The 14,426-nt window shown below is 32.7% G+C and overlaps 7 protein-coding genes across 7 annotated transcripts; 4 read left to right on the forward strand and 3 right to left on the reverse strand.

The window, feature by feature from the left end:
- Nucleotides 1-57: 57 nt before the first annotated feature.
- On the forward strand, nt 58-1,669 carry BX663DRAFT_432658 (uncharacterized protein; the record flags this gene model as incomplete). The annotated part of the gene is made up of 4 exons (XM_051522949.1): nt 58-694; nt 781-1,070; nt 1,125-1,238; nt 1,322-1,669. The coding sequence occupies 4 exons, from the start codon at nt 58-60 to the stop codon at nt 1,667-1,669; spliced, it is 1,389 nt and encodes a 462-aa protein (XP_051383761.1).
- Nucleotides 1,670-2,500: 831 nt separating this feature from the next.
- On the reverse strand, nt 2,501-2,770 carry BX663DRAFT_432324 (uncharacterized protein; the record flags this gene model as incomplete). The annotated part of the gene is made up of 1 exon (XM_051522924.1): nt 2,501-2,770. A coding segment is annotated over one exon (270 nt), but the record flags the coding sequence as incomplete, so codon positions are not given.
- Nucleotides 2,771-3,833: 1,063 nt separating this feature from the next.
- On the forward strand, nt 3,834-4,381 carry BX663DRAFT_432925 (uncharacterized protein; the record flags this gene model as incomplete). The annotated part of the gene is made up of 3 exons (XM_051522965.1): nt 3,834-3,887; nt 3,986-4,138; nt 4,247-4,381. 3 exons carry the CDS (start codon nt 3,834-3,836, stop codon nt 4,379-4,381), a joined length of 342 nt encoding a protein of 113 aa, XP_051383763.1.
- Nucleotides 4,212-5,939, reverse strand: BX663DRAFT_344533 (uncharacterized protein). Its single transcript, XM_051522157.1, has 2 exons — nt 5,828-5,939; nt 4,212-5,764 (listed from the first exon to the last, which is right to left on the reverse strand). The coding sequence occupies exon 2, from the start codon at nt 5,753-5,755 to the stop codon at nt 4,613-4,615; it is 1,143 nt and encodes a 380-aa protein (XP_051383764.1). The 5' UTR covers nt 5,756-5,764; nt 5,828-5,939; the 3' UTR covers nt 4,212-4,612.
- A 408-nt stretch (nt 5,940-6,347) lies between these two features.
- On the reverse strand, nt 6,348-7,426 carry BX663DRAFT_505197 (uncharacterized protein; the record flags this gene model as incomplete). Its single annotated transcript, XM_051527027.1, has 3 exons — nt 7,263-7,426; nt 6,833-7,174; nt 6,348-6,753 (listed from the first exon to the last, which is right to left on the reverse strand). The coding sequence occupies exons 1-3, from the start codon at nt 7,331-7,333 to the stop codon at nt 6,351-6,353; spliced, it is 816 nt and encodes a 271-aa protein (XP_051383765.1). The 5' UTR covers nt 7,334-7,426.
- A 1,644-nt stretch (nt 7,427-9,070) lies between these two features.
- Nucleotides 9,071-10,596, forward strand: BX663DRAFT_505200 (uncharacterized protein). The gene is given in 5 exon segments (XM_051527028.1): nt 9,071-9,140; nt 9,154-9,909; nt 9,983-10,368; nt 10,430-10,463; nt 10,487-10,596. The coding sequence occupies 4 exon segments, from the start codon at nt 9,489-9,491 to the stop codon at nt 10,546-10,548; spliced, it is 903 nt and encodes a 300-aa protein (XP_051383766.1). The 5' UTR covers nt 9,071-9,140; nt 9,154-9,488; the 3' UTR covers nt 10,549-10,596.
- Nucleotides 10,597-11,447: 851 nt separating this feature from the next.
- Nucleotides 11,448-13,575, forward strand: BX663DRAFT_505208 (P-loop containing nucleoside triphosphate hydrolase protein). Its single transcript, XM_051527029.1, has 8 exons — nt 11,448-11,496; nt 11,574-11,685; nt 11,755-11,896; nt 11,973-12,049; nt 12,114-12,618; nt 12,728-12,859; nt 12,924-13,237; nt 13,296-13,575. The coding sequence occupies exons 1-8, from the start codon at nt 11,473-11,475 to the stop codon at nt 13,307-13,309; spliced, it is 1,320 nt and encodes a 439-aa protein (XP_051383767.1). The 5' UTR covers nt 11,448-11,472; the 3' UTR covers nt 13,310-13,575.
- Nucleotides 13,576-14,426: the final 851 nt, after the last annotated feature.

Below are 14,426 nucleotides of genomic sequence, written 5' to 3' on the forward strand. Positions count from 1 at the left end.
TCATTTTCGTTTTCGTTTTCGTTTTTGTTTTCTCCCTTTATTTCATATTCTTTAGATATGACATTACTAAAACTAGCCACATATTTCCTTTTGCTCATTTATCCATTAAGAAAAGTTTCTGCCAATGAACCGACTAGCGCCTCGAATTTTGTAATAGCTGCAAGTCAAGCTAATACTGCTGAATTTATTCAAAAATCTCCTATTTGGCTATCCAGTGTGAAAGGACCCAAAAATAGTAATCAAGTAGTTAAATCATTTCCTCTCGATTCCGACATTAAAGCTGGTCCCTTATCTGTTAATCAAAATATTTTGAATGTCAATTTATATCCTGAGGTGAATAAACAGCCTTCACCTAATCATCCTGAGATAGAGGACGTAATAAAGCAATTAGATTTTACAAAAATTCCAAATATTGAGCCGCGCAAAGTAAAAGATTGGGTAGTAGACATAAAAGGTTATGACCTCTCTAAAGATCCTGATTGTTGGTGGTCATCTTCACTTTGTAAAAAGCCTAAACTTAGCTATCTTCCTGATGATATCTATGTCTGTCCTCAGAAAGGCGATTGGGGGCTCAATTACGATGATGGGCCCTATCGTCTCCCTTGGCCTAGATCTGAACAAGATAAAATATATGATCAACCAAGATTTTACAACTTTTTAGTTAAAAATAGGAAACAAAAGGCTACATTGTTTTGTAAATATATATTTGTTGCTTATATGAATGAAGTTGCTTAATATTATTATATTATTAACTTTAAAATAATGTAATAACTTTAACAGTTGTGGGATCAAATGTAATTAAATTCCCTGAAGCAGCGCAAAGGGCTTTAAATGATGGGCATACAATTTGTATCCATACCTGGTCCCATCCTCAAATGACAACTCTTACAAATCAGGAAATTGTTGCCCAATTATATTGGACGCAAAAGGCGATTAAAGAAACTTTAGGCATTACTCCCAAGTGCTGGCGGCCTCCTTATGGCGATGTAGATGACCGTGTACGTGCTATTGCATGGCAAATGGGAATGAGGACCTTCCTTTGGGATCAGGATTCAAACGACTGGAGTTTAGTATGTACAAACATGTATTTAGCTTATATATAATTAATATTATATATATAATAGGCCAATAATAATGATATAAGCCATCTTAAGACCGAAGCAATTGATAGATACTTTGATCAATGGATACAAGATCGTATAGCCGGGAATGATACTGACCATGGACATGTTACCTTGGTAAGAAACCTATTTACACATACATGTATATATATGTATATATATATATATATATACTAAATAAAGTGCATATACTCTTATAGCAACACGAGAACAGTAAAGCCACAATTTTGATGTCAGAAAAATGGTTACCAAAGATTCAAGCTCACTTTAGAGTCATGCCAATCCACCAATGTATCAATGATCCTCATCCATACTGGGAAGAATTCTGGATTTATCCTACACTTGATAATCCTAACCCTTCAAATTCCAAAGGACTTGCTACTGGCAATAGTATTTCAAGTGAGGATATCAGTAATTATGTAGATGGAAAACAGCTGAGTAATTCCGCAGCTAACATTGAATATTATATAAGCGATCGTCATTATACAATATTTGCTCTGAAGACTCTCTTTTTGATGGCCATAATTACTCTTCATTTATATATATAAATATTGTTTTGGATATTAGTCATTTGATCCACCATGCTATATACAGTAGAATAAGTGTCTTATAAAACTATAAATAAACTAAGAATAATGATCTTATATGCTTTACTTAAACTGATATAGTAAATTAAATGTTATTCTTAAAATAATGAAAATTTGACTTCGAAGTTAAAAGTAGTTTTGTTTTTATCGATTTGAGAGTATGAAAGTGATAGAAGTAAGAAAAAAAAAAAAAAGACAAGGACAACGAAAAAGAAATAAATTGAGAATCGAAAAAAAAATTATATAATGTAGTCATTTCAATTGCAACAAAACGTCGTGCTTAATTCGTTGATTGCTCGACATAATATTTTGGCTTACTAAATCGGAGGGCATGCTGAAATTCAGAATCGTTGCAAGGACAGACAGTGATGGCTTATCCTGTTTTTTCCAAAATGGTTTTTAGAAAGCCCACAAATGATGGCAAGATATCCCACGACTTGGATGAAGAGCTACCTTTTGTCTGTAGCGCTTTAATCGCGGCAGTGGCTTTGAATGCATCTAAGGCTGTACCAAATTCTGTCCAAGGCTTGCCAAACAATACTGACGTAGCTAAAGATTGCAGAAAGCATGATGCAAGTTTACCAGTAGATGTCGCAGAGGCGCCATAGCCCTAAATATATCGGGGGGGGGGAGGGAGCTGCAAAGTGTGAAAACGGTCGTCGGTGCAGTAAGCCCAGTGGCAAATTCATTATGTGCTACCCACCATGGTAGAAAGATGCTTAGATCGCCAAAGCTGGAGGTGAGTTGCCGCAGGGATGACATCACCATCTTAAATATTGGTATTGCATAAGACTATGGATCACACATTATTTCAATAAATTGATGTACCTCATCCACACAATGAAATATTCTGACTGCTTTTGAACGTATAAGGTACGAGGTTGTTGAAGTTTCTGGACCAATGTTAACAGGTTTTTTAGCGCTCACACGGATAGATATAGTCACCAGAATGTTCATTGTTTTGCTTCCAATTTTTAGTTTACACTTGAGGCTGCTTCCATCCGACTCATTATAAACACCAGCACACAGTGATTCATAGTGAGAATTAGATACTGTTGGTACAGGCTTTTAATCAGATTTACTATGAATATCAGTTACTTTTGATCCACTATATGCTTCAGCTACAATGACAAACACGACCTCTTTGTCGACAATGAATACCCCAGTGTGGAGCTTGGCTACAGTGTGGAGCTTGGCTACAGCGTGAAGAAGGGACGGATGGGCGCCAAATTCTAAGTTTAGGGGGTTCAGAAGGTCTTGAGTTGGTTCGATGTAATCGGAGGTCATCCTATCACAGATAGTGCGTGTTTGCTTAGCTAGCTAGAGTTAGAGTTAGAGTAGAAGTTGTGTAGAGAAGTGAAGTTGGGTAATGGATGGGGGAGTATTGACTACTTTTGAACGGAGTTGTGTCTTTCGCTGGCGCCTTGGTTGGCTACCTAGTGGTTAACCAAAAGAATGTCTCTTTCCCTCAAATCAAAACTGGAGTCGTCATTATGTTTTTGAATACTTACACATTCACAAATGCTTGTATTTCCCTCTCAAAATGGATGACCCAAAATTATTTCTTCTCAATATGCTCCCACAGTGTAAATCCCGTCGTAACTCTAATTACCTCAGCTGGTTTATTCTCTGGCCTATCCTTTGCACCATTTTACATGAATCTGGTCATTATTTTTATGGTAAATTTCCACCCCCTTTCTATCGATCCTGGTCACAAACTGTTGAATTGGTTATCGAAGTAATAGCGTGAGTCTCTCTGTTTATTCTGACCTCTTTTTTTCATTATTATTTTATATCTTTCAGTTCTTTTGCTCTTTTCTTTTTTTTTTCTTTTCTTTATCCTTTTCCCTCCTCTTGTCCTTTAAGAGGGTTTTTATTCTTATAATCATTTCATAACTGGCTTAGGAAATACAGCACATTTCGTTGCTACATGCTCACTACCAAAAAAAAAAAAAAAATTACACAGTACTCATTTTCCTGAATTGAAATATTTTATTATGCTTCGTATTATTGGGTCCACAGCTTCTGTATTTGAATATTGATTTACTAAGTGTATTTTTTCTTGAAGAAAAAAGTTGGCTTATATACTGCTTTTATAGTTAGTCAACAACAAAAAATTATACTCATGTCAAGAAGCTTATCTCTTTATCGTAATTTATTAAAAGAAATTAATATCCAGGTACATTAACAATTATGATAATCAATATATTAAAGAGGAAAATATTTATTATTATTATTTTTTCAATGGTAATCTAATCTCCACCCTTGTTTAAATAGTACACTAAGGGAACTAAGAATCCGACATTTGCACAAGAATTAAGGAACATTTATCGCAAAAATCAAAACATTCAAGATCCCAACAAAGTTGAGGCTTTGAATAAAAATGCCGAAGATGTGTTAACATTTTTAAGAAGCTCAAGAAAACATAAAGTAATATTTTTTTTAATAGAAGGAATCAAACACTTCACTAAAATAAAACTAAAACTAAAACTAAAACTAAAAAAAAAAAAAAAAAAAAATACATGCTTATTTCCTTAGGAGTTACGTGAGTTATATTCAGCACTTGTTATGGAACAAAAGAAAAAGATTGAACTTTCAGCGAAGCGAGTTGGGTTGAATTTACCCAAAGAGTATGATCCTAACAATCCTCAGCCATTTACCAAGGATATGTAAAAGATACTGTTTTTCACTTATATATTTGGTAAAACCTTTACTCTAGAACTAAACATTATTTCATATATTATTACATCTATGATTCTACTTTAAATAAACAAAAAAAAAAAAAAAAGAAAAAAAAAACGTATATCAAAACTTAATGGTATATATACACACACATATATATATATAAAAGGAAAGGAACCAATGTTATATGGTCAATTTTGATATATTTTAATAATACAATGGCTAATGTCTTTCATGTTTTCGTCTTTCTGTTCTATCTCCTCTACTACTTCTTTCAGATCGGTCACGGCTTTTATCTCTTGTCTTTTCTCTTTCTCGACTCCTATATTTTGAAGAATGATACTTTGAAGAACTATGACGGCTTCTTGAAGAAGAACGACGTCGATGACGAGAAGAAGATCTGTCATCTCTTGGAGATCTTGATCGTCTTCTTGATGAACGATCATGTCTCTTATAACTATCACCTTTTTCATTTTCTTCGTCATCATAACGATGTCGTTTGCTACTACTATATTTTTCTTCTCTTTTTCTACTACTACTTCTATAATCATTATCCTTACTACGATGACGACTCTCATCTCGATGGCGGCTCTCATCCCGATATCGACTCTCATCTCGATGGCGGCTCTCATCTCGACGTCTACTACTACTTCTCTTTTCATGACGAGAAGGTGAATTAGAACGTCTTCTGTGACGATCATATCGATCTCTTTCAGAACGTGAATTACTAGAGGGGGCATGACTGCCTTCTGTATTTAATAGCGTTGTAGAATCTGCCTCCATATCCTTACTATCTTCATTTTGATAATTGCTATTGCTATTGCTATTCGAATGGCTTGCATTATAGTCTGATCGACGTCTTCCTCCCTGATTATGATATCCACGACCTCTGCCACGTCCACCTCTCATCATGTTAAACCCACCACGATTACTAGTACCGAATGACATATTACCGTTAAAACCAAACATATCTTGTGGAGGCATTCCAGGAAAAGCTGACATATTATTTTTCCATAATTCATCATTAAATCCACGATTCATGACAGGAGGTCTAGGAGTCATGTCTATTTCCATATCGTTTTCATCATTATTATTACCCGTATTTCCATTATTATTCCTCATCCAGTTCATATCAGGTGTTCCAAAGCCTGGGAAACGAGTATTCATAAATGGAGGACGCATCATGTTCATCCAATTCATTTCAGGTGGTATTCCATTAAACATATCAGCATTGGGGGGTCCATTCATGATTATATTATTATCCGTTTGACCCATATTATTATTAAATGCCATTCCTCCTCCTAGCAGATGTTTCCTTGTGGGCTTTCTTTCCTCTACCGATGAATCAAATACTTGAATTGGCATACCTGATGACTTTGAAGACTTTTTAAATGTTAGTATATTATTATTAGCTAGTTAGCCAGCCAGCTAGCTTACCTCTTGTGCAGTATCTTCAGGTTTTGTTGGATCATTTTTTGTGTCTGTAGTTTTTTGATCATTATCTTGGCTTATTTCGTTATTTAGCTTTTCTTGTTGAGATGTTTCTGGCTCTTTATCTATTGCTTGTTCTTCTTTTTTTCTTCATTTATATAATGTTGAATAGCTAAATTTAGTGTTTTATTAGGAACTAATTGTTCGATGCTGATATTTTCTTGATTACAAAAAGGGCAATGATTTGTCTTTTCAAGCGTATTAATAATACCTATACAAAGATACATTTAAAAAAAAAATCTATGAATACTTGTGTATTTAAATATATTTTCTTTAGTTTAGTTGTTAGTGTTATCTTTCAATCACACGAGGTTTCTTTGTTTTATATATGTATGTGCATATATATATATCCTATCTTTTCCTCGCTCGTTCTCTCTCTCCCTCTCTCTCTTTCTCTCTCTCTCTCTCGCCCTCTTTCTCTCCCATGTAGTATATGATATCTTTATATATGTGCATATTCTCTCTCATTTTACATAATCCAAAAAATATCCTGAATCCAATTTGAGTCCATAAGTTCCCAATTTATCCCAATAATAATAATAATAATCAAATTAATAAACAGATAATAAAAAGACAATAAAATGGCATCTAAAAAAGTAAGCGAAATAAGAGTAACCTTCGTTTCATCAGACGATGCTTTGTCTGAATCAATATACATATAACAAAATAACAACAAACTAAAGATAATACAAAGATAACTATCCAATATAACAATCCTATACGTACATTCTTTACAAAATGACTTTCCACAACAAGGCACAAGTACAGCATTTGTCATAATTTTATCACAAATCATACATGTTAACTCTTGCGGCTTTTGTGCTTCTTCTTGTTGCTGATTATCACCAATAGCTTGATTTCCTATATTATTTCTAATAAAATGATAAATATAAATATATTGTTCGCATCTACTTTTTTTTTTTATTTTGTTATCTTTAAGCATATCATTACCGATTGCCAATTCCAACTCTTTGTACAAATTGTCCTTTAGGAACATTAGGACAATAGTATATCCAGTGACCAGGTTGTCCACATTTAAAACAAACATAACCAGTGGGTGGTTTTTGTGTCTCTGGTGGAATGTTTGACGTCGCTGTTGATGTAGTTGCTGCTGTCATGGCTGCTGCAGAATTCATTTGTCTTTGCATTTGTTGTTGCCTTTGAAGCTGCTGCATAAATAACATTTGTTGAAAATGTTGATATTGCATGGGATTCATCATGGCCATTTTCATAAATGAAGGATCATAGCCTCCCATCATTGGACTTCGAAATTGCATTTTATTGTTCATGTTTCTAAGTAGAAGAAAATAAAAAAATAATATTGTTATAGTAATTAAGATATAAACTGTAACGTGATGCTAGATAAGAATTTAAAACTTACTGTTGTAGTTGATCATTGTTAAATTGATCATTTTGAGGTTTTTCGTCATTGGAATTTGAATCGTCAGCCATAATTTATATAAAAAAAAAGTTTTTTTCCTTGATTTTTTTTAAATTATTATTTTAAAATATAAATGTTTACAGTATAGATAGATAATAAATAAGAAAAGTGAAAAAAGTGCAAAGAGATAAAACACGTTTTTTTTTTAAAAAAAAAAATGACGTACTTTGAAAGCCACGCATCAATTTCTAGTCTTATAATTTTTAGAGGTGTTTAAAAATATAGTAGATTTTTTTTTTTTCGAGGAGGCATAATTATAGATTTAGAAGAAATAAAACATGTTTAGCTGTAAAAATCAAAATTTTTCATCAGAAAAAGACTATGTTCGAGGCGCTGATAGCATTATGTCTGATGAAAGAATAGAGAGGAGCTGATTATAGCCAGTTAGTATCTTAATGAATATTATTCGTGATATTGTTTCAGTATCCCACAGCTTTTGCCAGCTAAGAAGATACTATGGTAACCTATTATTGCAGGCGTAAAACTTCTTTCAAAGTATAGCTGGCAGATCTATTTAATATAAAAGCAAATATGTTGAATTGGTGTTAACAGAGCAGTAATAATTAATTACTTTTAGAAAGTCAATATTCAGCTATAGTATCTACAATCAAAGCACCATGTCTTTATCTATTCACCATTTTTCTCTCAATATCCCAATAGTCTCTGTTCTGATACCTCTAAAGTCAACAATATTTTTATTAAGTATTCCATTCCTAAAGACTAAAACTAGAGTTTTCATATTATCTTGATAATGGTTTTCTTGTTACTGTAGCATAATCTTCAAGCAGCTTTTTTAATTTTTGTTAATTTATAGCTAAGGCGTTAAAAGAGACTCAGAGCTATTATGTCCCTTCTTATGACAGCAAACCTGTTCCTTATTACTGTTACTATTTTCTTTTCTTTCACTGTTTCAAAATGCCTGCCTATTTGCGTTCTTTTAGAACCAACTGCTTAAAATAAAATAATTTATTTGGGTACAAAGGGATACAATGCAATAATTATTTGTCTTGAATAGATCAAAAGGATTCAAACTTCTCGCGTTTTTCACTATGTTTTGAAAGATACCCGCTTTGTCCACAATCTCTGCATTTGATCGCTGACATAAAATATTAGTGTTCAATTGAAAACTAACAGTTATTTTTATTGATTTCTACTAAAAAGATGGTACGAAGTAGGTCAAATTTGTTGAAAGAACTCATTTTGCTAAAAAGTCTAATGAATAATTTTAGTAATGTCATTACAGTCGAAGAAACTAGGTTGAGTCAATAAAAAATTGTTCTGGTCATTTCCAAAATAAATTGGAACATTGGTATGAAAATGGGACACATAAGAGAATATGGGACACGAACGCGAATGTGGGACTATACTGAACAAATTTAAAGAATTTTTTTTTGTCTTGATTTAAGGGTTGTAACCCTAAAAAACAGCCGGCTTCTATAGCGCTCGTATCATTCGGGTACTTCATGATCTAAGAGTCGAAGACAAAATTCATTTGTGTATAACTTTTACTTAACCAACAAGGCCTTTATTGTTTAAATGATAGCTGAAGTAATTCTGCTCAGTTATAAAAATGAATTTAAATAATCAAAAGATATATTCTCTTCAACTATAATAACAAGACTTCACGTCATAGCTTTCATTACAATATGACACATTTTACACTGAGTATATTTTCTAGTTTGTATATTAAGGACGAAGTACCCAGTAAGCAGCGAGAGATAAAAACAAACTCTTTAATATACATGTTCAGTTTCTCAAATTTTTTTATACTAAAATTGTATAAACTAGAATGCGAAAGTTGGCTGTATCAAGAACTTGGATATATAATCATGTATATGATCAAGTGCTTACACATTCCCAGTCATCCTCTATACCTAATGATATTCTTGCCCCTTCTGATCCGGATGTGGCCAATAATCTCCCAAGTTAAATCCTTTGATTTCAGAAGTGAAGAATCGCATGTCCAAGCTTCCATTGTCTAAAGAAAGCTTAAACAATGAACCCTTCAAAATTCTATCCGCATTAAGGGCATATCCTTAAAAAAAATACGATGATATATACAAGGCCCAAACTCCTCAAAATGATAAAAGCGATTTGATTAAGTCCCTACTTCCAAGACGTTTTAGTCTATTCCCAAATCCTGGATTGCACTGGCGATTCATAAAGATGGATGCTCAGAACCTAACCGGAATTTTCCCAGATGCTAAACAGAAAAAGCAAGCTAATGAATCATCTCCTTTCGATCATAAACAAAGATGCTTCTATCAAATGTTTGACTTTAAGAAGCTGGTCATTCAAAGGTATACATTATTATTACATATATCTATAAATCAAATTACTGACGAAATAAAATATAGTTGTGAAAAGCTTCAAGCACTGCCTGAACAAAAAGAAAAGATGTTTCTCAATGGATTGTATACTGATGGCTACACGTGCAGAGTTCTATTTGCTAGAAAAGTGCTTCCATCATCACCAGAATACAATATCTGTCTAGAGTTGAACGATTTTACAAACGAAGAGGTGGACAAGCATTTCCGTCTATGTACTGTAGACCCAGGAAGATGGGATCCTTTTGTCTCTTATCACGGTGGCACTGGCATCTGTCGCTTGTCCTCAATCGAATATTACAATATGGGGTGAAAGTGTAAGACGAATGAAAGAGCAACAGAAGCGCAAACAGAGACTAGGTGTTGGAAAGATTGAAACAGACATTCCTTCGCCTAAAACTGTGTCTGTGGAACAATTTGTTTTGTACATAACTTACATGCTGCAACACATGAATACTTTGCTTAATTTCTACGGCTTTGAAACTTCTAAGATTAAATGGTTGAACTACCTTAGTTCCCAAAAAGCCATCCAAGAAAGTGTCAACATCTTAATAAATGGTGGAAAGAAGTATAATAAAAGCAGGAGAAAGAAGACAAAGGAAAACAAAAAAAGAAGGAGGAAAACTCGCAAGCCTCGTACTGCTCAAGAAGAAAGAGCACTCACCACCATCCCAAAATCAAAAAAATATACACTTTTTTTTATTATTATCATTATTTCAGTAAACTCGAACTATTATATCTGTAACTTACAGCAGAAACAACAAAGTCTGTTTTGGAAAGGGAAACAGCAGCAAGATGCCTCTGGTGGTCTTTGGTGACGGACTAAAAAAAAAACAGGGATCATATCAAGTTCAAAGGTCTCCGTCATGGCGTATCTAACAAAATATATCAACAATTAAAAACAAGGCAAAGGCTTGGAGAGCTCTTGCTACTAGACATTAACGAATTTAATACATCAAAGGTTATTAAGAAAAAACAACACATAGTTTACATATTGCACTTTCAGCTAAAACCAATTCTTCATAGATCTGTCATTCTTGCTTTAAAAATGATATAGAAAATCTGAAGTGTAGGAAAGATGACCATGATCCATCAAGTATTGAAGTGTAAAACTTGCAATATCTTTTGGAATCGAGATGTAATGGCAAGCAAAAATATGTTTTACATAGCTCAGTCTATATGGAATGACAATGATCGCCCCACTGTCTTCAAACGACAAACTGCCACCTCCAATGTGGTTGTCCCGACTCACTCCGGTGAGCCAACGACTTAATGATGTTACAGGTAAGAAGTTGTAACAATTTTGATTTGACCAAACAAACTAAAGTATCTTAATTTCCCATATTCCCTTCTGTGTACTATTTTCGTACCGATGCCCCATCTTCATATTGGTGTCCCAATTTATTTTGGAAATGGCCAAAAAAAATTTTTTTTTATTGACCCAACCTAGTTTCTTCGACTGTAAGATAGACTTCATATTGTCTAATACTAGGATGATTATGTAATAGAATACATTTTCTTTTTTAATAAAAAAAGTTTCGATAATACAAAATCAATGTATATATTACAGTAATATTCAGACTAGATAAAGAATCATATCATTTAAAAAATAGTCTTTATTTGTGCTATTAACTTTTTTTTTTCTTCTTTTTTCTTCAGCTTCTTGAATGATGATCACACAGTCAAAATAAATTCAAACTGTAGAAACAAACCATGATTGGATAAAAAAAAAGCAGCTCACTGCCAAGATTTTCATTTTATTTTTTATTTTTTAAATTTTATCTCTTTTTTATTTTTTTTTTTTTTTCCTGAACAATTAAACAATGTCAAATTCTGATTTCCTTTCTGTAAGATGATGATTCTTCTTTTCTTTTTTTTTTTCATTTTAACAATTCCTCTCTAACTTTAGCTTTTTACTTTGTAGAAAGCTATTGAAATCGTGAAAAAGGCGACGGAAGAAGACCATAAAGGCAATTATAAGGAAGCATATAATTACTACCAGAATGCATTAGAGTACTTTATGACAGCCATAAAATGTAATTTATTTCAAAATGTTACTTGTATATTCTTTTTATTTCATTATTTTAATTAAAGTTTAAATATAGACGAGAAAAATGACCGCTTAAAAGATCCCATTCGAAAGAGATTTGTAGAATATCTTGATAGAGCTGAAATGCTTAAAGAGTTTTTAAATGAACAAGAAAAGGAACATAAAGAGCCTGTAGGAGCAAATGGAGTATCAAAAAAGTAATTTATAGAAGAGCCTTTTTTTTGTTGTTGTAGTTGTTGTAGTAGTAGTGTAGGTAACTTATGCATAAAATAGGAAAAAGGGTGATAGCTTATCAAACAACGCGGATGACGATGATCCAGATATGAAAAAAATGAGAGCTAGTTTGACAGGTATATATATATATATTGACAGAAAGTAGGAAAGAGCTTTATTATTTTAACAATTAATTTAAAGGGGCTATTCTCACTGAAAAGCCAAATGTCAGATGGGATGATGTCGCTGGTTTGGAGGGCGCTAAAGAAGCATTAAAGGAAGCAGTTATATTACCTATTAAATTTCCACATTTGTTTACAGGGAAACGTAAACCTTGGAGAGGTATTTTACTTTATGGACCACCAGGTACAGGTAAATCTTATTTAGCAAAAGCAGTAGCTACTGAAGCCAATTCAACTTTTTTCTCTGTTTCATCGTCGGATCTCATATCAAAATGGCTTGGCGAGAGTGAACGTTTAGTAAAACAATTATTTCAAATGGCTCGAGAAAACAAGCCTTCTATTGTATTTATTGATGAAGTAGATTCTTTATGTGGAACTCGTGGCGAAGGTGAGTCAGAAGCTTCAAGACGTATTAAAACAGAGTTTTTGGTTCAGATGAATGGTGTGGGTAATGATATGGACGGTGTACTTGTTTTGGGAGCGACAAATATTCCCTGGCAACTGGATTCAGCTATTCGAAGAAGGTGAGTTAAATCATTTTATTTTATTTTTTGAGACAAGTAGTAGTAGAAGAAGAAGAAAGAGGAGGAGGAGGAGGGAGAGTGAGAAATTCTTGCTAAATTAAATGATTAGATTTGAAAAGCGTATATATATTCCTCTTCCTGAAGCACATGCCCGTGCAACAATTTTTGCTCTAAATGTAGGTTCAACACCATGCACTTTAACACAAGCAGACTATAAAAAATTAGCTGATATGACTGAGGGGTAAATCAAATTAAAATTATATAAATTTAGAATTTCTAATATATCTATTTTATGATTAAAACAGTTATTCAGGTTCAGATATTGCAACACTCGTTAGAGATGCACTAATGCAACCTATTCGTAAAGTCCAAATGGCAACTCATTTCAAATGGGTCGAAGCTCCTTCAAGGACAGATCCATCAAAGATGAGTCGCTATCTAACACCTTGTTCGCCTGGAGCAGCTAATGCCCAAGAAATGACTTGGGTTGATATTGAACCTGATCAACTTTTAGAACCTGAATTAACGATTCAAGATTTCTTAAAAGCCGTTCAGAACTCGAGACCCACTGTTAACAAAGACGATATTATGCAACAAGTTAGATTTACAAATGATTTTGGTATGCACTTTTCATCGTTAGTTTATAAAAATGACTAATTAGATAAAAATTATTATAGGACAAGAAGGCTAATTATTATACTATACAATTTGTTAATCTATTTTATTCTTTAACCTTAATATATTTATATTTATATATACATATATGTTTTGCTATGATTATTAAGCAAAAAATATAAAACACTAATATTCTTTTGTTTTTATTATTATATAAAGTTTGCCAACAAAGAAAAAAAAAAGTAGCGTGATAACCATTAATTACAGCATTTTTGGATAGGTCAATTAATAATACAAATTTGAGAAGAAAAAAAAATAAATTTTCCGTGAAGTAAAAAAAAAAAAAAACCTCCCCGTGTTCGAAACGACAATATTACTGTCCCTAGTGAGAGAACGCAGGGAGGCAATCTTGACCAGTGATTATCTCACTGAAGATTTGATGAATATTTGTATATTTTTATATTTTTTTTTTTTTTTTTGTGGTATAATATTCACATTCAGACAGTATCCCACAGCTTTAGTAAGCTAAGACGCCATGACAGCTTATTATCGCAGGCGTAAAATTTCTTTGAAAGCATGATGAATGACAGATCTATTTTATATAAAAGCAAATATGTTGAATTAGTGTTAATAGAGCAGTAATAGCTTATTATTTTTAGAAGTTTCAAGTTCATTTACTAAAGGTACAATTAAATCATCACGTCTTTATCTATTCTTTTCACAATATATTTGGTGACTCCTTTGAACTTGACACTATCTTTATTGAACATTCCATTCTCAAATGCTATAACTGGAATTTTCATCTTGATATTTTTTTTTTTAATTCTTCGTTCTTTGTTAACTTATGGTTAGGGCATAAAAGGGGGCTTGAAGCTATTATGTTCATTCTCATGACAGCTAGTTCAACTTTATTCTTCAGTACTATTTCCACTATTTTATCTTTTTTTCTTTTGCTGCTTCAATATACTTGTTTCTTAACTTGCCCATTTTCATTTTCTTAGAACCAACCAATTTAAAAAATAAATGAACAACATAAGAATAATAATTTGTCTAATAAACAAGGGAAGAGAATACTTTAAATAGATGAAGAGGATTCAAGTTTTTCACATTTTAGAAAATACCCACTTTGCTCACAATCTTTGTATTTAGTAGCTGACATGAAACATTAATTTTAGTGATTAATTGTCGGTGGA

This window comes from Cokeromyces recurvatus (genome assembly GCF_025118155.1).
Source record: "Cokeromyces recurvatus strain NRRL 2243 chromosome Unknown BX663scaffold_9, whole genome shotgun sequence".
In the NCBI taxonomy this organism is placed as follows: domain Eukaryota; kingdom Fungi; phylum Mucoromycota; class Mucoromycetes; order Mucorales; family Mucoraceae; genus Cokeromyces; species Cokeromyces recurvatus.

Bases quoted from the DNA above. Each gene is read 5' to 3' on its own strand.
- BX663DRAFT_344533 (XM_051522157.1), bottom strand. From the start codon at position 5,755: ATGCCAATTCAAGTATTTGATTCATCGGTAGAGGAAAGAAAGCCCACA.
- BX663DRAFT_505200 (XM_051527028.1), top strand. From the start codon at position 9,489: ATGGATGCTCAGAACCTAACCGGAATTTTCCCAGATGCTAAACAGAAA. The intron at 9,910-9,982 runs GTGGCACTGGCA...GACGAATGAAAG, and splicing joins TCCTTTTGTCTCTTATCACG to AGCAACAGAAGCGCAAACAG. The intron at 10,369-10,429 runs GTAAACTCGAAC...TGTTTTGGAAAG, and splicing joins TTATTATTATCATTATTTCA to GGAAACAGCAGCAAGATGCC.
- BX663DRAFT_505208 (XM_051527029.1), top strand. From the start codon at position 11,473: ATGTCAAATTCTGATTTCCTTTCT. The intron at 11,686-11,754 runs GTAATTTATTTC...GTTTAAATATAG, and splicing joins CTTTATGACAGCCATAAAAT to ACGAGAAAAATGACCGCTTA. The intron at 12,050-12,113 runs GTATATATATAT...ATTAATTTAAAG, and splicing joins AATGAGAGCTAGTTTGACAG to GGGCTATTCTCACTGAAAAG.